This window comes from Camelina sativa, chromosome 2, assembly GCF_030686135.1.
Source record: "Camelina sativa cultivar CO46 ecotype springtype chromosome 2, ASM3068613v1".
Taxonomy (NCBI): domain Eukaryota; kingdom Viridiplantae; phylum Streptophyta; class Magnoliopsida; order Brassicales; family Brassicaceae; genus Camelina; species Camelina sativa.
Window position 1 is genome coordinate 3125082 of NC_141881.1, and position 27248 is coordinate 3152329.

The window sequence follows — 27248 nt, forward strand, 5'->3', positions numbered from 1 at the left end:
TAATTGTTTAAAAAAAAAAGTTATTATGTTTACTATCACTGATCACATTAAAAGTCAAAGTAAAACCCAAAATTAGAATTTATTTCCACATTTAGCTCTTCTCTGACTTGGCTTTTTTTTCCTCCACACAACCCTCCCCACTTTTTACCTAGTCAGAGAGGAGCTAAATGTGGAAATAAATTCTAAATTTGGGTTTTAATTTGACTTTTTAATGTGATAGTGATCATAAAAACTTTTTTTAAAACAGTTATGCAAGATATTTATCTGTTTGTGAAAATGTGATTTTTACATAATTCGTGTTTTTTTTTTGTCAACTTTTACATAATTCGTTATTTAATGGATAACCATAAATTCAAGTCCGGCTGTTTTTCCTTTTACAGTTTCAAACACTAAATACTACCACATGAAAAAGCCCTTCGTTATTCCAAAAGGACGATGAAGAAGATTTTTTTTGGATTATTAAACAAAGAAAAAAGTATTAATAAGAAAGAAGGCATCATCAAAACGCCATCAAATGAGAACGTTATTTTCACAGTAAGTGCTCTCTCTGAATCCTCACTGGAATTGCTATGGTTTTTCAAGTCACCGAACGTTTTGTAATTCTAATATCTAGACGGAAACCAAAAGCTCATACTGAAAAGGTTGAGCGATGGACGACGTCTTCTAAGTTCTAATTACGTGTGTTATGGTTGACAGAGGTACCCAAACAACTTCGACTACCTTTATGTGTGTAGCAAAGGAAGGTACATATTTCTAGTTAATTGCAATAATTATGGTGAGTACGTAATATTTTTATGATTAGTCAAGAAAAATATAAATGTGAAACGTGGGTTTAACTAGAAATGCGGTTAAGGATTTTGATGAAGTTTCTGAGAAAATGCACTTGGCGATCTCAGTTAGTGGGAACGAGGCATTAGACTCTGTTTTGAATGACTTCAAAGAGGTAATGGCATAATATAGTCGTGATATATATAATCATTTAGGTATATATATATGGTCTTGATGAGGTTTTTTTCTTTAACATCCATTAAGGGTTACTTGACTCTCTCAAGGAATGATCGGAACAAGTTACTTCTTGGATTGGCGAAAGAATATTATGTCGATGACATTCAAGTGGAACAACTCATTGACCAATATCTCATCAGACTAGTCGAGATTTGCCCACGCAATGAGATGGAACCGCATGATGATCTCAATGCATTATACTCCATTGAGCGGAATCTCAAGTATGCCCTCCGGCCAGACTATGATATTCTCTTCGAGAGGCTACACAAAAGTTCCCGAGGATTCAAGTTTTTGTGCACTCTCCAAGTAGACATTTTATCACTGCTCACGTAAGTACAACTGTCCACACTTTTTTTTTTTTTTGTTAGCCTAACAAACGAACCTTGGTAAAATTACGATAAAATCATGTTTTCAAACAGAAAAGAGAATGTGCCATCGTTGCGAGCATTAGAATTGCAGCTTAAGGACAGGATTCAAGGTTATTGGTTATCATGTGGAATGAATTGGAGGAGGGAAACATAAACGTGGGAAGCATAACAATGGATCAGGCATGAGTGAAAGCCTCAATTTTGTAGCGTGATTATCTTTGCTTTGTTTTTTTACCATAGCAACCTAAACTCAGTTTAATTTTTCAAATTGTATGGTGCTAGGGTATGAACTTTAATTCGCCAATATTGACAGATCACATAATATAATCCATTGACCAAGTATTCTGGCATTAAAACTTGGATTCTGAGCAATAACGAAAAGGCAAAAACCATGGCGGTAACCCAATCATAGGTGTTTGTGCACTCTGTGTGTCGTGTGGTTTTTCTAAATGGCTTCCATTCAAGAGGCCGTCAACGATTTGCTCTGGTAAAACGCTTTCTTATAGATCATATATGTTGACAAATTCAAATCAGAGTGAAGAGTGGAGTTTTCTGAGTCAAGTGGAGATGCACTAGAGCTGGCTGCCTCGGTAAAACTCTTCCGGTTTAGTGGAGTTGCACTAGAGATTGCCCCTCTAGTTTACACAATGCTTTGTAATAATCATGAGAGATTACCGTAGAAATAATTCTCGTGGATTAAGCAATAAATCTGAATCAAAACACGACAAACGATTTGAGAATCTTTAAAGAAAAGAAAAAAAGTGAATGACATAAATAGATCTCCACAAGGAAAAAATATGTGCAAAAGAGTGTTTAAAGCAAGAGTCAGATCTGTACAAGACCGAAACAAATGGTGCAGTCTGAAGCATACCGTCATTTTTATAGCCCCTAAATTTTAATCTCTCACCAAATCAAGAACCCTGCAGTGTGACGGAATCATCCATTAATTGTATGGTCTCTTGAGGAAAAAAAGCGAAAAGATAGATCATAGATTCATACTTACGTTTACAAACACGCCTAACCAAGGTCAACTTCAAAATGCAAACACCCTAGCCTGGCTACCGTAAGCTGGTGCAGCGCCGCAAAAAAGTGGAGGAGGATATCAAACCTGGCTACTTCAAGTGAATTCTTTTGCCAGAGAGAATGATATCTTCGACTTATAGCTCCTATAATGTCTCAAACCTTGCCAGACCAATTAATCTTCAACAAAATTAAGAACCCTGCAAATAAGAATAATGAATTCAATCTTACTAATGGATGTACTTAAGAGTAACCAGTAACATATAATGAAGATTTGATCCATACCAATATTTGCTTCAAGTTGATTTTTTGCCAGCCAGAATGATAGAGATCTGTAACCCTCTGCTAAAAGCTTCATTGAACAAAATCCGTGTTTGCATATTCTGAAAACCGGGCAACCATGAAAGCAATGCAACTGGAGCCATAACTATCAACCCAAAGAAGAGGTCGTAAAGGCGAGCAACGGAGATTACTGTGTCCCAAACCACTGTTGATAACAGAAACGGTTTCAGTACTTGAGCTATGGAAATCAATCCCCAGCCTGTGGGAACAAAAGCCAAGAGACTAATCAACAAATCAACAACTGTAAGTTTTGTGAACTGCAGCATCAGCACGACCACAAGAACCGTGAGGACGATTACTAAGAACTGAATGAATCGGTATTTAATATGCTCCTTGACAGAATATTTCTTCTGAGCATAGATTGTTGTGATGTATATCGCCGCAATTCCGATGATGCATCCCCAAGAAATCAAGTATACACCAATACTGGTCCGCTTCTCTGCGATACGAAGATGGTACACAATACTGTACTGGAAAAAGAAGAAGCGAAGATCAAGTATAATCTCAAGCAGTTTCCCCCACACTCCGGTTGTTTTCAGATGCTCTTGTTCCTCATTCCACCACGTAAACCAACTCTGATCTGCTTTCGTAAACAAACCGCCTCTAGACCATAGCCACGCAATGAAATCGTCAAAATCGTACACTGTTTTGAGCCAGTCGAAACCAGACGGGTTAAACAGAAATGGAGAAATGATCCAAGATGTAATAAGGAACCAGCTTGAAATCGTCATCAGTATGTAAACAAGCGAACTCTTAGCCAACGGGCTATAAGCCGCATATACCAACAGAATAATAGCGAGCTCAATAGCCTTGATAAAATGAGTTCGAGCATACAATCTATAGTTCTCAGCAAATTTCTTATGCTCCACCACGAACCCTCTTCCAGTTGCACGATACTTGGCTCCACCATGGAGTATTGTCCGGCCAAAGTAATGGGTTCGAGTTCCCATGGAAAACGTGTAGAAAAACGATGCAAGTTGCAGCTGCATTGTTATGAAGTCCCAAATCGCTGGAAGAAACCCACGCTCCAGTGAATTTTCAAGAATCATAGGAAGTGCAGTGAAAAGTCCTAGCTGAATAATAAATTGTTGATTCAAGATTGCAGCAAGAGCTTCATTGCTGTTACTCCTATCCTTTGCTATTTTCTCAACACCACTAAGTGCTAGATAAAGCCGACCCCACAAGAATGCATAAACTGTAAATATTATCAACATTGTGTTGAAGTAGTAGCCAATCGTTGTGTAGAAGAAAGAGAGCATTCTGAAAAAGTCCAGCCTGTGACCTAACCTGTATACATCTCTGCTCAATGCTTGCTCACCATTACCACTCGCTACCTTGGCTTCAAACATAGAGATCTGATTCAAACCCACATCCCTTCCTTTGCCTACCTGAATGTATTCATGGTGTGTCACGTTCCCACCTCTTAAAGTACAATTGAATCCAGCAAATATATCCTCACTGATATTTATAACTCTTGAGGCCTTGCTGATTCCACCCCGAGGCAAAAACCAAAACCGATCAAATACATCCGGATGACCATAATGCATCCTCACTTTCAGTGGGTTGGCAAGAACACGCTGTCCTAAGGTTACAAAACTTGTTTCCTGAGCTGACATGAACCATGCGAGTGAAGATACCGAACCAGTGAAAACTTTCTCACGGACTCCAAGAATAGTGGGCTTCCTTATGCCATAAGTAGTCTTAAACGATTCCAACAAGTTCCTCATCTTAAGAGCCTCCTCAAAATGGTTATCTTGATTCATATCAATGGTCTGAATCGCATCTCCTCGTGTAAAGATTAGAGCATGGTTTTGGTTTTCTGGTTTTCCCTCGCCAAGCTTCAAGGGGCCTGGTAGTCTGATACGATAGACCTCCACCTCTCTTTGAAGTTGTTGATCAAATTTCACAAGAACCGAGTAGTACTCGACCTCCCTTCCCAAGATGACCTCATCAATATAGGCAATACGGAGAGCCTCATGATTTTTCATCAGGAACAGAATCTCCTCAGCTCTATGGTCCCCCCTTGCTTTATGCTGTCCATAAACTTGGCATGCCACAACATATGTGAATTTCATCATTGCACTCCCATACTCAGACCCTTTAAGCAAATGGGTTATACCACTAGCCATTCTGCTGATTTCCTGAGAAGGTGTTGGCTGCAGTGTGTTATCCCCACCATCATTTGTGTAGTAAGAACGGGGTGCCTCAGGAGCAATCTGAGTTCCCATCCTGATGTCCATTTCAGAAGCAGAATCAAGAAAGGCAAGCTTCTTCAAGGCACTATAATAATACATCATCCCTCGCACTGTTCTGGATAACGTCTGTCCCCTATATGAAGCCCAGAGGCGAAGATCTCTAACCTTCTTCGACCAAATATCATTCTCATTCTCTGCTCCCTCTCTACGCATCCGCTCCACAAAATTCACCCATTCATCCTCATAGATTCTTTGAAGGTAGAATAGGGTGGATATTCCATCCTCATTCTCAGCTCGGAGCATTTCTTGTCGATACATCACTTCTTCGTCATAGTAAGGAGTCAACACGCTGAAAGCCATCATCTTTTCTACACTGGGAGCCTGGGGCATGTTCATAAAGAGAGAGTTGCTAAAGAAAGCAAGACGCTCTCTGGCCTCAAGATTCTTTGGCACATTATGCATTGGATCTCTAGAAGTAAGAACTGTATGGACCCGCCGAATCTGCCTATAAAAGACAACATCATCAAGAGGAGGGAGATTAATGGCATTGACAAAGAGCAATTCACTGTCTGCATCAAAACTAATGGGCGCCAAGCCAAGCTGCCTTAACTGCGGAGTGCTCCTCCTAATTCTTGGAAATTCCCATGCACAGAGTTCATACAGAGCTTGCAGTATATTCACGATCCTGAATACATTCTTTTCTGGGTCCATCAGACGCTCAAGAAGTGATATCAGCTTTTCATGAATCCGGAGAAGTACTGTCAACTTATATACATCAGTTATCTTTTCGTTTTCCACATTTTCATCAATCTCCATAAACAACCTGTTCAGTATGGATTCTTCCTCTGTCCCATTTTTAACAATTTTGAGAATCACAAATTTGATGCTATCAAAAGCTTCTATAACAGCACAACGCCTGTACTCACTAGTACAGATTTTCGACCAAAGCCAGCGATCAGGAGCGTCACATAGCTCGTTTGCCTGACTTAGCGCAAGTAGGAGCTCATTGCAAAGGAGGAAACACGGCCAACGGATAACCCGAATATTCCAACAATTAGGCGGCAACTCTAGTAGCTCAACCTCCCTGTCACTGATAAGGTCTTCCTCCCTAAATGTGAGGATTATCTCATTCCAAATCAGGGCAAACCAAGTTGCTTCAACTTGACTGGATTCGATCTTGTTGAAAGGCTGACCAATTCCATACCGCAATTTCAGCCGGTGTATAGCATCACGAGCCTTCTTAAGCATTGTTGCTTTAGGGCTCAGAAGATGTTCTTCAGGTTTAAGGTTAAACTGCATAGCACTTGAGAAAAACTGAAATCTAAGTCTCAGCTGATCAATATTTCGGATCTCCCCCAAGTGAGAAAACAGACCAATTGTTGCACCTACAAGGGATGAGTAGATCGAGTACCAGATTTGCAAATCCATCAGGTAAACCAAAATCACAGGGAGCCAGAGCATCCCTACTGCTATCCTGTGAGTGCTGCCAAAAAACTCATGCCAATTGTAGGTCGCATTCTTAAGGTTCAGTAGTGCCCTGGTCGGAGCAATAAGAGGCCTAATTTGTAAGTAGTAACTGAATATGAATTTAGAGGCCAATACAACAATCCAAAAGACTGTATACTTGAAATTGTCCACCAGGCCTTCCCTCATCCCACGACCAACAAAAGTCTTGCTATAGAACCACCAAGTCAGAAAGTACACAACTCCCAGATTCAGCTCCTCGATCCAGTTTCTTACCCAAGGAACAATAAAGAGAACAAGAGCCAATAACTCAGGCATAACATACACGAATACTACCTTGAGAAACACGAAAATCCTATCGTTTGCAGCATCAGACCACCTACCATCCTTATTTTTCTGGCTCCAAATCCTTGCGTAGAAGACCGAAAACAAAACTGTCCATGCCACAGCCACCACGAACTTCAAAATCAATCTGATGAAAAGCCAGGCAGTTTCTTTGCTCACCAAACTGTACTGAGTACTAGCATCGAGCACAGATTGGAGCAACCTCAAGCCCGCCCAGGTGATGAAAACAGTCAACAATGCAACCTGCAAGTAGAAGAACAGATAATGTCTTTATATATATACCAACAAACACAACTCAACACTCTTATATGGTATATAGATTAACAAAACGAAGGAAACGTTTCTAGACCTCTACATCACGATCTTGCCAAGGAAACTTAACATCACTGGTAGCCACAATAATAGCTGCCTGCAAGTAGAGAAGCAATAGAATCCATAACCGATCAAAGCTTCTATAGACATTCCAAAATGATCTTTGCTCGACAAAACCAGTCTTCCCCACTCTACTGCTTTTAGGTGTCGTATCGAAGAAATTACTGGAGTAATCAAGAGGCCATTTAAGGCTCTTCAACGCTCTCTTACTCCAAAAGTACTCATTGATGTCGTCGTAGTTTCTCCAAGCAGAGTGTGGCTTCGTCCCATTGTTGCTACTCTCAACCTCCGTCTTAACCGTCTTATAAATCGGCATGACCACACTCTTGAGGAAGGCACAATCACCGGAGAAGGAAGGCCAGTAAGGCATTCCGGTCATATCATCAAACTCTCCGTCGAGGACTTTGTTGAGCTCCATAGCCATGTGGTGGAAAATGTAACACAGACACTCAGGCATGAACCTGAGATTCGCAGATTCTCCCCAAATCAATAGATACAGAGCAACATAGAGAAGCTCACGGCGGAGATTAAGGACGACGTTGGTTTGATGACGGCTCTGGGTAGGGCTGGTGACGTGGCACCTCACTCCGAGGAAGGAACACCAATTCGTGTAGTTCCGGAGAAGCTTTTTACGAAATCGACGGAGAACAGTGGGATCGAGACCGTCGGGATGAAGCGGCGGCGGTTGAAGCCGCATTTGAGAGTTAGCCAAGTGGAGGACGAGATTCTCTCGCTGGTTCCGGACGTTGTCGATTTGAAAACCAAATAGAAGACCAAGCCAGTCCATCAAGTCCATGCGAGTTGTGAAATCAACAAACGGAGGTTTCGGAAGGTCTCCGACTATTCTAAGCGCCGCCGCCGCCGCTCTAACCTCCGGGTAACGCAGCGACGGATGCTCCGTTAAGAAATCATGAATCGGAATGATATTATACACCTCAAGCGACGGTGACGACGCGGTGGTTGCTACCGATGGCCGCTGCCTTCTCATCGCCGGCTAACGGTTTCTTTACTTAGAATCTTTTTTCAAAAATTACTTCATCTTTTTATTTCTCTTTTTCGTTTCTTTAAGTTTTCAAAGACAGTGACGAAACGAAACTGTGTTAATGGAGAGATAATAATAATGATATTACCAAAAATAATAAAAGAGATAACGATATGTGTCTCGTCGTACTAATAATACATGCTCCTTAAGGTATTGACCGTTCGATTGATTGATGGCTCTGATCTAACGGTAGAGATTAGGTGAACGGAGCGTCCACGAAATAGAGACGTGTAGGTTACAAGACACGTGCGACAAACGCGCGTGTCAGAAACTCGAGAGAATCTCTAAAATCGAGGGAGAAACAAGACAAAAGAGCATTTATATCCGTTATATTATGCTCGTGGGCTCTGAAAACGGCAACGTTTTTAATGAAGGTTAGAGTTACCATTAAATTGGATAATGACTCCGTATTGACTAGGATTTAAGATATAAACTAAGAAAGGCAATTAGACTATCCTCATCAGTAAAAAATTAATATTTTAATTGCTAGATTATATTTTATTTTTTAAAGAAAGTTGAACCAATGAGAATAGTCTAATAATGCAAGAAACGTTTCAAATGTTTCTTGATGAAGAAACGTTTCTCTCCTCACTCATAACTTTTCATTACTTTTTGATTTTTTTATTGTAAAAGTTTCTAATAAGAAACATCAATGAGGATAGTCTTATATTTTGTGGGATTTTATTAACTAGTGATGGTGCTGCTGATGAGTGAAAGTGATGGCACTTTTGCGTTGTTTGAACCCTAATCTTTTTTAGATAATCATAATAATTAGAATGTAATGAACAAAACTCTTTTGCTAAACTTACGGGGCAGTGTCATTCAGAATATGACAGTCGAAACAAATAAGGAATCACGTTCTTAAGTTAGATTTTGACACTCCAAAAAAAAATAGAGAACTTTATAGAACCGGGCAACATCGAATCTTTGTGTCGTTTAGTTTGTCTTTTTATCTGAAATACAACCTTTAAAACATTATAAGATTCAAGACCATAACTTTATGCTCTTTCCAAAAATTAAAATGCTTTTTTTTTCTTTTACCTATCTGGCATCCATATGCATTATACTGTATGTTTTGTACTAATATGCAAATTAGATCATGTCAAATGGTTTTTTTAGTATATAAAACCATGTCAGAATATAAGCCTATATTTACTTTTTTTTCTCTTACAACCTTATATTTCTATTTATGAATCACTTACTTCTAAGTTTTTCATACATTAAAGTATGAATTTCATATTTATTAATTCATACATTAAAATATGAATTTAATATTTATTAATTAAGAGAAAAATGTTATTTATTTTTATATAAATTTAATATTTCAATTATATATATTTTGTGCTCCATCCAAATTAAGTTTCTGGATCCACCACTCACTCTCCCACTTTCTTCCTAGCATACTGGACTGGGTGTTTTTGGACTTCCATGGAGGACTTCGAGTGACAGACAGTGTCGATCTTTTCTAGATTATTCTGAAGAAGAGTGGTTTATTTGGGATAATTAACCCAAGATTTAGCTAAATTAAATTAAACTCTAATTAATAAACATCATTAACAATCTTCAACCACAAAATAATAATTAAAAAAAAACTTATTTGATACTTTGACATTAACTAATATCTACTCTGGTTTTAGTAAGAAACAACATCTAATTTTTACATAATAAACATAGAGCTTTTTTAGTTTTTATTAATATTATAATATTTTACTGTGTGTCAAGTAAAAAAATTCTCTAAAAATTTTGACAGATAAAAAATCCCATAACACAATTGATAGAAATACCCAAAAATTAAATATCATAATCTCAAAGAGATTTTTCTCTCACGCCAACATTCCTCATCAACATATATATAATCACGGTTTAGTACATCCCATGCATTAATGTGAACATGGTCTCAACATAAACAAAAATTAACAGCTTTATTAACAGATAGAATTTCCTCTCATAAGGTCTCTCGGATTCACTCATTATTTTTTCATACTTTGTTAGTCCATTTTGCTTTGTGTATTAGTACAACTATTTGCTCAAACCTTTTTTTTTCTTTATCACTTTATTTAACAAATAACCATAAATTCGAATACACAATTTATGCACTTGAGTTCATATTACACTTTTTAAACATCCGAATTCAAAATTTTGATAAAATTCTCAACTAAAATTTACAAGTATCTCGCTCATTTACTTGGATAGTTTGAATTTGATAGTCATTTACTTGAATACTTTTGAATTCATGGCTATTTTTTTATTAAATTATAAAATCATATATTATATCTAGAGATCTGCAAACAATAATATGAAAATTTATTTGCTTAAATGGTTTCTGATTTTACTTTCAAATTAGCAAAATTATTATTGTTTGTATTTCTTTGGACGAGGACGAATCTCTTTAGATGTTTTGATTCACTACTACCATAGATCTCATATTGGTTATGCGTGAAAACTAATTTATTATTATATGTGTTTAATGGTTTTTTATATGCGGAATGTATACGTTGAATCTTTGTTTATTATTATATGTGTTTAATGGTTTTTGAGTAATAATTGTGACGGATTTATGAAGCTTAAATTAGTCATTTTCATGTAGATCACCTTAGTTTGAAATTTTGAATCCGATAATAATATTAGCTTGATTCGAATTTTTTAATCCGATAGCATAGCACCAAACAGAGGTCTATTATTTCAGTAAAAATGTTTTACAGTAACCACACCCTAAATAAATAAATAAATTTCCTCTTAAATATTTTTCAACTTTTGATTCGAAAATTATTTATTAACATATTGAATATATAAAAGAATTGAAAACTAATTTCACCAAAAAAAAAGGGAAAAATGCCAAAAAAAACCCGAAGTTATTTTTATTTGGACGTTTAATATCCAATGGTTTTGAACTAGAATAAAAATACATCAAATAATAAAAACGTGTCATTTAAAACCCAAAATAATAAGTATTATTATTTTCATACCCACGATTTTTTAACAAAATAAAAATTCCAATTTTATCCTGGTTATCTAATTAATTATCAATTTTTAATATAAAAATTCTCGGTTTTCTGTTAACCAAGTCAACCAGAAATTAACCCGGTTATCTCTCTTCTTTCTCCTCTCTAATCGGATCATACCCAAAAACCATGATTGATTCGAAAACCCACCACCGCCGTTGATTGAAGAGATGCTGTCTTTGATCAGATTGATCGGTGAAGATGATGAGATTTTAAAGGCACAGTTTCATGAGTGTAATCATATCTTAGATTTTTTGTATTTCCGAGAATCGAAGAAGAACTCGAGGAAGAAGAAGACGAAGAAAACAGAGTAAACGACAATGGCGGAAACAGAGCAATCATGTTTCTGAGAGAGATTAAGCATCAATTCAAATGGGTTTTCGCGTCTCAAACTGTGGATCTAATCTTGAAATTCCAGTGGAGAATCATATCAAATCTTCCTGGCTTCATGGCTTTCAGCAGATTATCTCTTCACAAGACAAGAACACGAGGCAGCAACAACAGCAACATCTGTTTTGGATCTGGATATCGAAAAGCCTCCTCTTGTAGAAGAGCTTGCAATCCCATCAGTCTCAGATCTCCACAAAGCCGGAGTTAGATTCAAAGCAACAACGAACGGTAAGTTTCAACAGTTTCATTCGATTCAAACTCGGGTCAGTTTCAACTCCTTGTAATAAACCTAGACACATCAACACAGAAACTATTCTTGTGTTTATGTTTATGGTTCTTGGCAGATTCTTGTGTTTTTGGCTGCGGTATTGTTGACGGCGATGTCGGCGTTGAAAGCTTCGTAGAAGAAAGCAGATTTGTGGGAGAGAGATGGGTATGAGAGGAGAGAGATGAGACCGATTGGAAGAAGGAGTTCGTAGGGAGGGGAGATGAGAGGAGATCGAGAAGAGAGAAACAGATTGTTACTTTGTCTTGAGCAAAATATTTTTTGAGGCGGTGGAGATGAATAAGAGGAGGAGCAACGACAATTAGAGAGAGGAGAAAGAAGAAGAGAGATAACCGGGTTAATTTCTAGTTTGACATGGTTAACAGAAAACCGTGAATTTTTGTTTTAAAAATTAATAATTAATTAGATAACCAGGATAAAATTGGAATTTTGATTTTGTTAAAAAATCGTGAATATGAAAATAACAACATTTATTATTTTGGGTTTTAAATGATACGTTTTTATTATTTTATGTATTTTTATTCCAATTTAAAACCATTGGATATTAAACATTCAAATAAAAATAACTTTGGGTTTTTTTTGGCATCTTTCCCCAAAAAAAAACCCAAAAAACAGATGTATATTGATTAATGACGTGAGTTTACAAAACCTTATATGTACTCAACAACAAACAAAGTAAAGCCATAAAAAAATATAACTACATTTTTTAATAGGCTATTTTTTTAAGGTTCCTTAAGCCATTATTCATTCATACATCACCTCCCGTCTAAAATTGAGCTGTTCCAAGAAGAAATAGATACAGACAAGGACTGAAGTCTGATCTGCTCCATCGTCGGATGGGACGAGCTTCCATACCAAAACTCTCGTGAGCTCCCACGAGATCCCATCTTCCTCAGCATCCATGACTCAACATCTTCACTACTTTCCGCTTCAAAGATCTCAGCTTTGTCACCTTCAAACACTTGAACCACTTGTCTCATCGACGGTCTCTTAGCCGGATCAGGATGTGCACAAAGCAAACCAAGCTGCAAAACTCTCTCTGCTTCATCAATGGCATGATTCAGGGCTTCTGTCATCATCATCCTTGGATCAAGCCCATTTAGGATCTCACCTTTTTCCATTAATCCCCAAACCCAATCCATTAACGGTTTCTTCCCTTCTTCAATAGGTCTTCTCCCACACATAACTTCAAGAACAAGTATCCCATAAGCAAAAACATCTGTTTGAGTCGATGCACGCCCTGTCTTAACCACCTCAGGAGACAAATAGCCAGCCGTACCAACCACCCTAGTGGTCCTAACCGCTTGCTCGTGTCCATGAACCCGAGCTAACCCGAAATCACTAAGCCTCGGTATCATATCTCTGTCAAGCAACACGTTGCTAGCTTTAATATCTCTATGTAAAACCTTAGATTCCCATCCTTCATGCAAATAAAGTATCCCTGACGCCACACCTTTCAAAATCCGGATCCTCTCTTCGCAACTAAGTATAGTTTTCTTATCATCGTTTTCGAAGATCCATCTGTCTAAACTTCCATTCTCCATGTAATCATAGACCAACATGAAACTACCTTTTTCTTTCTTGCACCAACCTGTTAAAGAAACTAAATTACGGTGCTTCAACCTCCCAAGACTCGAGATCTCAGCTACAAACTCTCTCATCCCATCGCTACTCTCCTGCGAAATCCGCTTAACAGCAACTTCCACAACACCTCCTTGTAACAAACCTTTATACACTTTCCCATTCCCACCAATCCCAATCACATTCTTCTCATCAAAACCCTTTGTACCAGACTCAATCTCCTCATACGGAATCCTATGAGGCCAATACTCCATTTCCCAATCCTCCATCAACGCTCTCTTCCTCGCCTTCTCTAATCTCTTTCTCACCACACCAAACAACACCAAACCAAACAAAGAAACGATCAAGAAACAGAACAACGCCAATACAGAAACAAACCATTTCGCTTTAAGAATCGAGTCCTTTGGTAAAACAAACGAAGGCAAACCAGAAGTCACCAAACTATCACTCAAGGAGAAATTAGAGTTACTAAAACTCCAAGCTAAAATCTTATGACTCTGAACCAACCTCCCTGTAGCTGCAGTGAATCCAACAAACATCTCATCTTCCACAACGCCAGAAAGATTCAAAGGCGTACTAAGCAAAGGAGCCTTAGGTCGAATCTTACCAGCGACTTGCATAGTTACGTTAACCACAAAGTCTCTGTAATCAATCCAAACTTGATAGTTTCTTCCATCGTTAAGCTTCAACGGCTTAAACACTCCATCGTCAGACCAATACCCAGATGTGTTAGCATACATCGAATGAAGCGAGTTAACATCGATGCCGACATGATTAGCATCGATGTCGCTGAATTCTTGATTAGCGAAAACGTCAAACTCAACTCCAAAGATGTGGTTACTAGGGTTACCATTGTTAGTCAAATTGAACAGACCCAAGTGTTGAGCAGAGCTAGACCCGTTGATTCCAGTGGTGGGTGCGAAGAGGAAGACGATTCCGTGACCAGGAAGCGTGTTCTTGTAAGGAGCCATGGCGAAGATGAAGGAAGTGGAGAAAGGTAAAACAGAGGAAGTGACTGGATCTTTTGTCCGGATGATTTTGCTGTACAGAGCACGACCGGTCTCAAACGATGTTTGGTTGGTTAAAGTTAGGATTTTGGATTCGATTGTGGCGATCCCGAAGAGGGAGATAACAGATGAAGAGTCATTGAAGCCGTTGAAGACGAAATCAACGGCTGAAACAGAGCTTAGAAGGATGAGTTCCAAAAGGGTAAGAAGAAAGAGAAGAGCTTCCATGGCAGAGGAAGAGGAAGAAGACGAAGACGAAGAGGGTAAGCGTGAGGTTTGATGTCATAATTGGGAATTGATTAAAGAGGTAATGAAGACAGTTGTTGAAAAGGAAAGTTGAAAGCTTTCGAGGCAAAGGTTTGATCTTTTTTTATTATTATTTTTTTTGTCAATGTTTCTGACTTTTTGGGATTTGGGTTTTGTACTTTGGACTTTTTGTACTTTTGGTCTCGTCACGTATACGTATTAATGAAGCGTGTACCATGTGTTAGCATAGGTTTAAAATTAATTTGATAACAATTTTGGTGTCAAACTATCAATGTTTAGTAATTCGATAAATGTAAGTTATGGCAGAAGAAGAATTGCAATTTTATGGTAGAAGAAGAAGTTACATTTGAGGATTGATAAAGGCATGAAGCTTTGAGTAATAATGACAGCTGTGAATTGGGAAAGTTGAAAGCTTTCGTGAGAAAGGAACGGTTTGATTGTCTTTATTCATCTTCATTTATTGTTTTTTTTTGTCCGTCAAAGTTTATGACTTTTTGGATTTGGGTTTGTGTAATTTGTACTCTTGGTCAGTTGGTCTCATTGTAGTTATCTGGAGTACTTATGGTATTTAGTGCCGTAGTACAGTTTAATAGTATAGAGTAAAGATTTGAGGTGTGACAAAAAAAAAAGTAAAGATTTGAAAGTTTCCTCATTCAGAAAAAAATATCGATTGTATGTGACTTTTTTGGAATAAATTTGTTGATGTTAGCCAACACGTGACATATGAATACCATTTCGTCAAAACTATATATTTACAGAAGAAACAAACAAGATATTTGATTTCCGGGATAAACTCTACGCAACGTGTTAGTGTTTACCAGATCTTTATCTGCCTAGACAGAAGCTTTACGACGTAAATGCTTGACAAGTTTTGGAGAGACGTAACACTAATTAAATGAGACACATTGACTTTTACTACTTATAAAATACTAGATTTTACCGATCTAGTGGACATTGATCTTTACGACTTTACTACTAGTGACTACAACACCACAATCGATCGTATTGGTAAACGGTATACCGTTGTGTCTGAAACCATTTTGTCATAGGAAAAACCCAAAAACTTGATTTGTCATAGTTGATAAACAAAAATTATACAGTAACCACTCAAAATACTTTATTAACCCCAAGGCATAGACATTTCGAGGAACTCAAGTCATTTTGGATATTTCAGATAAGGATGAAATGTGAGTTTGACTAATAGAAATTTCAAAATATGGCAGCTATTTTATATCGAGATGCGTTGAATTTTTTTATAAATGTCAATGATCATATCAGACATGAAAAGGGCCTTTCGTGACATCGAATACTGTGTGGACCCAATGATTGAACTTCTTTCTGTTTTGAATACTCAAGGTCGTCTTAGATTTATATCTTCAGGACTCAGGAGACACATGAAAGTCATCTTTTTTTTTGTCATCTGTTAATATTGATAAACAAGGTGGAATACATAGTGAATTACAAGTTTAAGCCGACGGAATACAAAATTTCTCCGGAGTCTAATGTCCAAAAGAGGGAAACAAAATCAGCGGACGAATAGAAATCTCTGGAAACATAAGTGAAACCAACAAAGAAACAAACTACAAAGCAAACAATTTTAACTTGGAAAGAGGACGAACCCAAGAACTAAAAACAAAGGCAAACTAGGCTTAGCTTTTACGAAATAAAAACGCAAGGTTTCTTCTTCTGAAGCACTTGTAGCTGAGTTTTACCAAGGATGCCCACGGCCAATCCGACAATAACAACCACCTTCTCCTATCAAGATGAGAGCCAATCTCTCGAAACAAGAACCAAGAACTTCATAATCCGGCAAACAAGACTCAAGTACGCTTCTGGATACGACGACGACTACATCGTCCCATAACGTCTAGATAGAAGTCTTCAAAACGCTGATCTGAACAAATCTGCAAAGCAAGACAAGGAGCAACGTCTAACCTCTCGAATAAACCCAACAATGAGAAGATCACCAACTGCAGACAACCGAGACTAGCATTTCTTCAATCAACAAACGGAACCTAAGCTTAGAAAGGGAACGAGCCTTATGGGAATCAAAGGTTGGACGAGATAAAACAAGGGTGATAGGAAGGCAAAGGCTGGGTGGATAACGCAATCAAAGCCACACAACACTGACGGCTTCAAATCGAACATCACATGAACGAAAGAACACAAGGGAAGGACCAAGCTAAGAAGATACCTTATTCTTTAAGCCATACCGTGGATCTACCAGATCCGGAATTGCTAGCATCTTCTCTGTAAATTGACCCTTCCAACCGCATCCACAAACCTAAATCGGAACTCGAAGCAAACCAAGGAATTCCCCAAACCAAGGCCAAACAGCTACTTAAACAACTAACCCACAAACTTGAAACAAACTAAAACAGCAAAAGAGATACTAAGGTACCCTCTCACGGCAGAGGCGAGGAGCGCCGGCCACCGGAGAGGGCAAACAGAGATTGAAGTTTGTTGACGGCTAGAGCGAACTCTTCGTTGGAAGAGATGCTCGAGAGAGAAAAAAATGAAAAGTCAAGAAAAAAAACACATGAAAGTCATCTAACATTTCGTCTTACGTCTACAATATTATAACAATTAGATATTATAATAACAATAATAGCACGCCTAGCGCGTACATATCCGTCTCATGCAGTGGCGGATCCAGAAACTTAACTTGGGTGGGGCATAAATTATATATAATTGAAATATTAAATTTATATAAATAAATAACACTTTTATCTTAGTTAATAAATATTAAATTCATACTTTAATGTATTTAATCTATGAAATCCAAAAGGATGTTATTTAAAAAAAAATATTATTTATGTAGGTTTTAAATTATACTGATATACATATGTTACATATATTTAGAAAATGTAATTCTAAAATTTTTCAGTTACAAATCATAATATACATGTAATTTATCATTTATATGTCAAAATTATTATTTGAATTCATATATCTAAATATATCAGACAAAATTAAACACTAAAATATGAAATGAATTACAAGGTAGATAATAAATGTTTACTAAGTTACTAATTGTACCAATATTTTTTTAAAAGGGTTAACTTGTCATTTACGAGTAGAGAAGAAGAAAATTTGTTTATATAAGAGGGATGTCTCTTTCTTCTCTCACATACACCATCGTCGTCACTGTCACTAGAAATCCGCCATGAAAGTCCAAGCTAAATTTTTTGAGAAGGTAAACAAGTTCTGCAAAGAAGTCCAAAAACATCCAGTGCACTATGCTAGGAAGAAACACTCTCATGCTTTGTTTGTAGATTATTTTCTTCCTAATAGGCTCATATGAGCTGATTATTTTTTTTATCAAAAAAAAAATATAGCAATAATAAAATAGATATTATAAAAAATTTCCATTGGTCCTATAAGAATTCTCATGATGAATTATTTTGATGGTTTAATGGATCATAGATATATTAATTTATGTACTTCAGTTTTTATTTATAAACAATAATTTAAAGTATCGATGGAGGACGTTAGATTTTGTTTTTCTTATCATAACAAGCATTATTGTGATTTTCTTCATAACAAGCAGAAATCAGTATTCTACATGTTGGTAATTATAGGAATTACACAATTATTGACAGTCTAGCTGGAAAAAAATAATGTTGGACATATATCAATTAATCGTAAGTAGATTAGATTATTTACTGCATGTATTTAATAAAATAACAAATACTTAAGTTCATGATAGATGATATATATATATATATATATATATATATCCATATTACATTACATATTCCAAATATCTCTGAGAAAACACTCTATTTATTTACGAATTTTACATCATATCTTTCATTTATATCATAATTCATCTCCAATTTTATTTTAAGATCTGAATGTCTCCAATCTATATATTTATACATATTTTCAATTTTCAAATGAAATTCTCCAACTTTATTTACTCTTATCTTTGAGGAGTTTTTTTCAATCTACACTATACTTTTTAAAAATATTAAATAAATAGATGTACTAAAAATCCTCATATAGCAAATCAATCTCATAGTCATTTCAAATGCACCTAAAAAAATCATCAAGCATACACTGATACACATAAAACCACAAAACGTTTTTATGAGTCCAACAATAAAAGATTTTAAAACTGGAAGAAGTATATGATGCAATTATTTTATTTTAAATAAATTTTACTTAAAAATCTATATTAATTATTAAATGCTAATAAAGTTCAACAAATCTATATGTTTTGAATTCATCAAAATCCAAAAAAGACACCTGCAAATTGTAATCTAATGAAATCAATTAAAAGTCACCATCCAATAACACCTCTTTAAAATTAATAAAATGTACAAAAGAGGTAGGCAATTAGGTTTTGACTGAGCACAAACCTTTTTCTTAACCAACTCTTTAGCAGATATATATAACTTATGATTTAAATTCCTTGATTTTCTGGAAACTATTATGGACAATAGTCCAAAGGTGTCTTGAATAATTAGATTTTCTTTTGTATTAAGAAATATATTATTTTCTTTTACAAGTTATCAATAAACTTTTGTTTTAAAAGACTGTTAATACTAATGATCACAAAATACAAAAAAAACAATTTATAATTTGCATAAAAATTGTATAACATCCTATATAATGGAAAAAGGTAAAATCTCTAAAATATTTTATATTTGAAATAGAGGTAATGTAATTCTTACATAATATGTAACAAATATCACTAACTTATGTCAGGAATCAACGATTTCCCAATGACAAACATCACTCATATAAAGGAGCAATATCAATAACTTTTAAATGAAATATTTGTACAAGGTATGCAATATTAAAAATTTAGATATCCATACTTGTTAAAATGATGATGGCAAGTTCAAAGTGTATTTGAATTCCAAAATAAACACATAATATAGAATAAAAGGAAACCTACCAATTTATATAGAGAAATATCAAAAAATAGAAAAAATGAAAAAGATCAATCAACTATCTTCTAAATCAAAGATAAACTTACAACTAACATTTTGTATATATTAAAAGGGAAATAATGGAGCAATTTTTTTTTATCAAGGTGTGACCATCACATTCATTGTTAATTTGTATTTATATTTATTTTAATTTAATTAATTCATTAGCAATTACTGTCTTTTATGGCAAATAATTTCATTGATGTCAAATTGAAATTACAAAGTCAGTATAAATAATGTTTGGAAACAAGTGATTACATAAGCAAATTTATGCGTCAAATAATTAACCTAGAAAACAATTGAGTACTAGGTTATATCCCGCGCATGCGCAAATTGTTATATATATATAATAAATTATGTTATAATTTAATTTTATTTAATAATCATAGAAAGCAAAAAAATCTAAATCTAAATGTCTTTAGAAAATTTACATTTTTTTTTAAAAATCATATAAATTCATAATATATAACTAATTTAAATATAATCACACATACATATCTCTTGATTTTCTTTGTTTTATTATTATTTAACTTTGATAATAATTTTCATTACTTTCTCTGGGGATTTGAGGTTAAAAAGCAAAATGATAAAATGAAAATTAACTATGATATTCAAATACTAATTAAAGTTGTTCATATAAGTTAACACATAACTTTAAAGTATTAAATGAGAGAAACGCAATTATTCTCTATAAAATCATATGAAGTGCAAGCAAAACTTTAAAGTACAATTCCCAAAGATTAATTTTACTTTTAAGTCTCTTTTTTCTATTGGCGGTATTTTAATTTATATTGCTAGATTTAGTTATAATTGTTTCATCTTTATAATAAAAGTTAGATAGAAAATAGAATATTATATTGTTTTTATATAGAGAAATCCTTTTGAAGTACATATTTGAATTAAATAAATATAGCTTAATGATATTTCTGTAATTATATGTTTAACCAGTAACTAAATATAATGATGAGTATTCTTAAAAAATGTATTACAATTTTGTTAGAGGTAAGAGAGAGTTAAGAAAAATTGATTTGATATTTCATAATTATATTACCAAATTTTCTTTCCTTACAAGTTAGAACATTACATATTTTTAAGAATCAAATAAATATATATGAATATGTAAGAAATAATCTAACATCTAAAGTAAAGAAAGAAGTACATAAAAGCAAGAAGAAATAAAATGCAGAACAATGTAAAATATGTTGTTAAACTCTTACAATATTTTCTTTATTGAGTTTTCAACCAATTCAATAACATTAAAAACAAAAAAAACAAAAAAAAATATTTAGGATTTGAGATATGATAGATCAGTACATGAGAATTATTATTTATAGGATAAGAAGTGATGGAAGTTACATTTCTCAAAAATTAATTAGAGGAGTTATAATTATAATTGCTTGGGTATTTAACTAAAAGTGAATGGAAAAAACAAATAGTCAATTCACAATTTATGTAATTTCAGTTACAATTTAGTACTAAAGTGTATATTTAAATTATGAATTAATGTATATGATTAAATATGTTGTATTTTAGGTTCAATTAAAAATAAATATTATATGTTTAAGAAAATAAATACCAAATATACCAGTAAGGAACTGAAATTAGAAAATATTATATAATGTAAAAATATAATCTTCATTGAGTTTTCAACCAATGCAAGAACATTTAAAACAAAACAAAAAACAAAACAAAAAAATATTTAGGACTTGAGATATGATGGAGGAAGATGTGAGAATGATTATTTATAGGATAATAAGTGATGGAAGTTAGAGGAGTTATAATTATAATTGCTAGGGTACTTAACTGAAAGTGAAAGGAGAAAACAAATAGTCAATTCACAATTTATGTAATTTCTGTTACAATTTAGTACTAAATTATATATTTAAAGTATGAATTAATGCATAATTGCATATAATTAAATATGTTGTATTTTAGGTTTAATTAAAATAAATATTATATTTTTAAGAAAATAAACACCAAATAGACCAGTAAGGAGAGAGTAACTGAAATTAGAAAATATTATATAATACAAAATATATAAAACAATTAGGTAAGAAAATATTAAAAAGAGACCACAAATTAAATTAAAAGAAAATTACATGACAATATGTCACAAACAAATTAAATATGAAAAAACTTATATATTTTTAAATTAGATGATAATAATAAAAAATAGAAGAGTGTGTTTCTCATATTTTAAATTAGAAAGATGAAACAAAAAAGGGAAAAAGACAAAAAAAATACATGACTCATTTAATATTTGCCAGAAAAAAAACATAAACTTTTTTCGTTGGCAGAAAAATACTTAATCTATTTTATAGCTGATAAAAAAAATACATGAACTATCACGATTTTCCAAACGATTGTTACGATTTTTAATGACGTTAACGTAATCTTTTTACAAACGAAATATTGATTTAAGATCTCCGTTGTTGGTCAACGAAACACCATGAAAACGGAGGTGAGATTAATTAGGGTTTGTAGCGGTAATTGAACAGATAAGGGGAGAGGGGTGTGGAAGAGAGAGAGGCGGGAAAGAGGAGAAAACAGAACTGTGAGAGTCCGTCGGTTTTGCTTTGGAAAGTCGAGATATATTTCTGTGGCCATTAACCATTTACAGTCTATTAATAATTAGCTTAAACATGAGAGAAAACAAAAACTAAAAAATTCAGAAGTGCCACGTGATCAGAGCCGTGCGAAGGTCAATAATTATAAGAAGCAAACAAAAATAAAATGCCTATGTTTAAATTATACAAAATAAAAACGTTGGTAAAAATTAACCACCGTGTCATATAACAAAAATAAATAAAGAGACAAACTGAAACAAAATATTAGTTTTTAAACATTAACATAATACTGTAATATGATTTGATAACTTCAATTATTTAAAAAATATAGTAAATAGAGATAGTAAATAAAAAACTAGTTTTAATTTGATAGAATCAATTTGGTGAAAAGTCGTTGAAAGAAAAAATTTGTCACTGTGTTACTATAGAATCAAAAGATGAGAAAGCTTTTAACGACGAAATAAAAAGCTATCAAAAATGAATTTGTAATCCTAATTGTTTAACTAAACATAGAGTATGTCATATAACTGGTTCTTTTTAATTGATTAATATAATAATAAGCCTATGTTTAAAATTAGATTGTAGAAATTCATTTTTTTTTCTAACGTTGTAACTTGTAAGAAAAATTTATGAGCTCATATTTCCATAGTTATATATTTTTATTAAGGATAAACTACATGACATTACTAAATTATATGCCCTTATTTTTTGAAAAAATTGGATGCCACAAGCGGCTACTTCTTTATTTATAACTGCTGCATGGCTGTGCACGTGACATATAGATAAAACTTTTTTAGAGGGTGTAAACCTACTTTATTATATTAGATATTTAAAAGACGAGCAAACCAATTGTATCACGAACCAGTCCCAAAATTTCTCAACATAAGATCAAAAATTAAGGATGAGTAATCGTCAATATAATAAATCCTCATTACTCATATCTTTTCCATTATTTTTCCCATCAGAGTCACAAAACATAAAGATAGTTTTTTGCTAACCTAGAACACAAATCTGAGTATATTTTCCAACAAACAAAAAAGAAAAAAAGAACGAACATGCATATTTTGGAAGTCTTTGAAAAAAATCACCTCATAATTTTCGTAAGAATATGGTAGAATCTTATGTAGAGGAACCTCCAACATATCCAAAAATCTGGAGAACCAGAAAATATCAAATCTTTGAAGGAAATAAAAAAAATCAATAACCAAAAGAGAAAGAAAAATAATCATATACATGCATGGTATTGAATTCGAGCAAATGATTATGATATCCTGATGAGGCTTGATCTTTTCCCATAAAATAATGACATGTCTAACTCTAAGCAGTTCAAACTCTGTGGTTTTGAATGTCATGGTCGTTTTAACCATTAGCTCTAAATTGGTATCTTAAGATTTAGTTACATCCATAATTTTTATTTTGTTTTGTTTGGTAATTGTGTCTGATCACTCTAGCTCGTAGTCACAAGCACTGACCCATGCTTAATGCTTTAATGCTACCAACGAGCCACTAGCTAGAAAAAGTATTTTTTTTTTTAAAAGAAATATTTTAAGAAAATAGTTTTAGTTGGACTTGAATGCGCACACAAGTGAACCAACCAACCATATGACGGAGGAATCTGGACATACTCCAAGTTGCTCTCGATATCTCTCTCTCACCACAACCGTCCATCTTATGAATCATTGACACAATCGAATGGTCTTTAAAGAGTCCCAGAGCGTTCGATAACCGAATCTTAAGGAATCTTTTCGGTTTAATAATGTTTTCATAATCCAAGTGGGTCCAATCTTCTAACCAATAAGAGAGACCTCTCAGTCTTCACAGACCAGAGAGATAGGGAGAGAAAGAGATGGAGAGGACTCTGCTTCAATGGAGATTATTGCCTCTTCTAGCTCTCATCGCTGCTATTGTATCCATCTTCTTCGCTTCCCCTCGCTCTATCCAGGTTTCGATTTCTCAAAACCGACTTCTCTGTTATCTGATTGATTAACAGGGGCCAAAAAAACTGATTCCGATGAGTTTGTTTGTTGATGATGGCAGGAAACGCAGGGGAATAATAAGAAGTGTAGTCTTCTTCCTCACGATCATTACTGGATCTCTAGTAAACGCATCGTCACTCCTGATGGTCTTATCTCTGGCTCTGGTACGTTTCTAGTGGTTGATCAAAGCTTTGGAAGTTCTATGGAAACATCTAGTTAGCATACTCTTTGGTTGTGATTTGTTGAATCAGTGGAGGTGGATGGAGGCATTATTGTGTCGGTTGTGAAGGAAGTTGATTGGCATAAGAGTCAAAGGAGTCGAGTGAAAGTGATTGACTATGGAGAAGCTGTACTCATGCCTGGTCTCATTGATGTGTATGTTATCTTTTTTTAAACCATATATTATGATTCGTTTTTTGGCTAGTTTTCTCATGGAACTTTTCTTGTGTTGGTGTAAAAGGCATGCTCATCTTGATGATCCTGGAAGAAGTGAATGGGAAGGGTTTCCTTCTGGAACGAAAGCTGCAGCTGCTGGTATGTTTCTCTTACTGAGACTGTTCTGTTTTGTCTTTTCGCGCTTAGCTGCTTGATATTGTCTTTTGTCTGGCAGGGGGAATAACTACATTGGTTGATATGCCCTTAAACAGTTGCCCTTCTACTGTATCTCCTGAAACTTTGAAACTCAAGGTAAAGCCATCCACTTTAGTTTTCCAGTTGGTAAGCTCCACACTATTCTTACAGCCTTGGTTGATCTGAAATCGAGCAATGCGTGCATCTTTTGCAGATTGAAGCTGCGAAAAACAGAATACATGTTGATGTTGGTAAATACTCTTTGCTAACACACCTTACCACATCTGTTGAGTCAATACAATATACATGTTCTGTAAATCTTTGTATTCTCTAGGGTTCTGGGGAGGTCTGGTACCTGACAATGCACTCAACTCAAGTGCTCTTGAGTCTCTCTTAGATGCTGGAGTTCTTGGTCTCAAGGTAGGTATCATGATGTGTCCTTTGAATCCTTATGAAGCTGTGTCTTGCTTTTCAGGTTTTAAGTGTCTAACATGACTTGTCTTAAATCTTTTTTTTTCAGTCCTTTATGTGTCCTTCAGGAATCAACGATTTCCCAATGACTAACATCACTCATATAAAGGTTTTCTCTCTTTAGTCTTATGCTTCTTTCTCATGATTTACGGAATTGCTGATTGGCTTTTTGTTTCTGCAGGAAGGACTATCAGTATTAGCTAAATATAGAAGACCATTGCTTGTTCACGCTGAGATAGAGAAAGAATCGGAGATTGAAGATGGAAGTGAAAATGATCCGCGTTCTTACCTGACTTATTTAAAAACCAGGCCAACTTCATGGTGAGACTTTGAGTTCTTTCACTCTATACAATTTCCTATATATATGGTTATTGTACCTGAAACTAAACAAATCTTTATCTGAGAAATCAGGGAGGAGGGAGCAATCCGAAACTTATTATCGGTTACTGAAAACACACGGATTGGTGGTTCTGCAGAAGGAGCTCATGTTCATATTGTGCATTTATCTGATGCCAGTTCTTCCTTGGATTTGATAAAGGTATTTGCGATTTTTGGCAGTTAATATCACTATGATCATTTGGGTGTTCCTCATTGCTTAAACCATAATATTTGGTTGGATTAAAGGAAGCAAAAGGCAAGGGAGACAGTGTTACTGTTGAAACATGCCCACATTATCTAGCTTTCTCAGCCGAAGAGATTCCAGAAGGTGATACTCGTTTCAAATGCTCCCCTCCTATACGTGATGCAGCCAACAGAGAAAAGTTGTGGGAAGCTATGATGGTATACTTATTTCCATTTGAAATCCTTTATACCTTATGCGTGCTCAGTTCCTTGATTCTGACGTTTTAATTATGATTTAGAAAGGAGACATTGATATGTTGAGCTCTGATCATTCACCTACAAATCCTGAACTCAAACTCCTGAGTGATGGTAACTTCTTAAAAGCATGGGGTGGGATATCGTCTTTACAGGTTCGTTAGGAGTCTTAACAGTGTCTTCATTATCAAATGTTGTACATACTGATATTCTTAGTAATGATGAAGCCGGTAATATGTAATGAGAGCACAAATAACTCATGGAGTTTTGTATATGGTTGGAGCCAATTGCAGTTTGTTCTTCCAGTAACATGGTCTTACGGGAAAAAGTATGTAGTGACGCTCGAGCAGGTAGCTTCTTGGTGGAGCGATAGGCCTTCCAAACTCGCTGGTCTACACTCTAAGGTGCCTGCCTTATTCTCTATATAAGAACTACAGATTCAATATTCTCTATTGATCGCAGCATTATAAGTATTGGTGGAATTGTGTATGATTTAATTACAGGGAGCGATTACAGTTGGAAAACAGGCAGATCTTGTAGTGTGGGAACCTGAAGCCGAATTCGAGCTAGATGAAGAACATCCAATACACTTCAAACATCCTGTGCGTAGACAGTATTTACAAGAAAAATACCAATTTAGAGCTAATGTTGAAACCCTGAATGTTGTCTAATCTTTTATGTTATGTGTTTGCTTTGCTTGTGGTGACTTTATATACAGAGTATCTCGGCTTATCTGGGAAGAAGATTATCAGGCAAAGTGGTTTCGACATTTGTGAGAGGAAACTTGGTTTTTAGAGAAGGCAAGCATGCTTCTGATGCTTGCGGGTCTCTGCAACTCGCGGCTTGAAACTGAAAAAAGGGATTATCCGCAACATTGTAAGAAACATAATATGTGATCAAGCCACTAATCGCTGGCAAATGAAATCAAGAAACAAGAATGTTGTGATTTATTCAGATTGATTGATGCTGTGAAGAAATTAGCCAGTCTTTGACCATACTGCAAGTAAGGTTAAGACTCTCTTGCTTATTATGTAAGTGGGATTGACTCAATAGATTTTGTTGTAATGGTTTGATTAGGTGTATGATGTAAATAACCGGTTCACAGCTAAATTTATGAAATAAAATTGTTATAATACATATATCAAATAGATTTTTCATTATTTCTAGTGTTTTGTGATAGGCTCAAATTAATCCCTAGAGCTACTCTCTCAAACAAGAGATC

General features: G+C 34.8%; 3 protein-coding genes, 1 long non-coding RNA gene, 1 other non-coding gene and 1 pseudogene across 8 annotated transcripts; 3 read left to right on the top strand and 3 right to left on the bottom strand.

Moving 5' to 3' along the window:
* The first annotated feature begins 240 nt into the window (after window positions 1-240).
* On the top strand, window positions 241-1712 carry LOC147948200 (uncharacterized). 2 transcript variants are annotated; one of them, XM_087480001.1, is made up of 5 exons: window positions 241-534; window positions 697-743; window positions 841-943; window positions 1033-1334; window positions 1425-1712. In XM_087480001.1, the coding sequence occupies exons 1-5, from the start codon at window positions 436-438 to the stop codon at window positions 1525-1527; spliced, it is 654 nt and encodes a 217-aa protein (XP_087336127.1). In that variant the 5' UTR covers window positions 241-435; the 3' UTR covers window positions 1528-1712. The 2 variants fall into 2 exon arrangements, with proteins under 2 accessions (XP_087336127.1, XP_087336128.1); XM_087480002.1 differs by having other exon boundaries at window positions 246-534; window positions 697-775; window positions 854-943.
* A 332-nt stretch (window positions 1713-2044) lies between these two features.
* On the bottom strand, window positions 2045-8222 carry LOC104716257 (callose synthase 11). Of its 2 annotated transcripts, XM_010433659.3 has the most exons (5): window positions 7089-8222; window positions 2679-6982; window positions 2377-2593; window positions 2245-2293; window positions 2045-2082 (listed from the first exon to the last, which is right to left on the bottom strand). In XM_010433659.3, the coding sequence occupies exons 1-2, from the start codon at window positions 8097-8099 to the stop codon at window positions 2690-2692; spliced, it is 5304 nt and encodes a 1767-aa protein (XP_010431961.2). In that variant the 5' UTR covers window positions 8100-8222; the 3' UTR covers window positions 2045-2082; window positions 2245-2293; window positions 2377-2593; window positions 2679-2689. The 2 variants fall into 2 exon arrangements, with proteins under 2 accessions (XP_010431961.2, XP_010431954.2); XM_010433652.3 differs by having other exon boundaries at window positions 2045-2293.
* LOC147948201 (small nucleolar RNA J33) lies at window positions 4965-5043 on the bottom strand. The gene has a single exon (XR_015586384.1). It is a non-coding gene; the product is annotated as a small nucleolar RNA J33 (small nucleolar RNA).
* Window positions 8223-11256: 3034 nt separating the features above from the next.
* LOC147948202 (uncharacterized) lies at window positions 11257-12321 on the top strand. The gene is made up of 2 exons (XR_015576681.1): window positions 11257-11773; window positions 11890-12321. It is a non-coding gene; the product is annotated as an uncharacterized LOC147948202 (long non-coding RNA).
* Window positions 12322-12430: 109 nt separating this feature from the next.
* LOC104716272 (L-type lectin-domain containing receptor kinase VII.1 pseudogene) lies at window positions 12431-14988 on the bottom strand (annotated as a pseudogene). The gene has a single exon (XR_015576665.1). The product of XR_015576665.1 is annotated as an L-type lectin-domain containing receptor kinase VII.1 pseudogene (transcript).
* An 8780-nt stretch (window positions 14989-23768) lies between these two features.
* Window positions 23769-27165, top strand: LOC104716289 (allantoinase). Its single transcript, XM_010433682.3, has 15 exons — window positions 23769-24135; window positions 24231-24333; window positions 24421-24544; window positions 24630-24703; window positions 24780-24856; window positions 24954-24990; window positions 25074-25159; window positions 25260-25319; window positions 25392-25531; window positions 25622-25748; window positions 25835-25990; window positions 26071-26181; window positions 26320-26430; window positions 26530-26628; window positions 26745-27165. Exons 1-15 carry the CDS (start codon window positions 24040-24042, stop codon window positions 26871-26873), a joined length of 1530 nt encoding a protein of 509 aa, XP_010431984.2. The 5' UTR covers window positions 23769-24039; the 3' UTR covers window positions 26874-27165.
* Window positions 27166-27248: the final 83 nt, after the last annotated feature.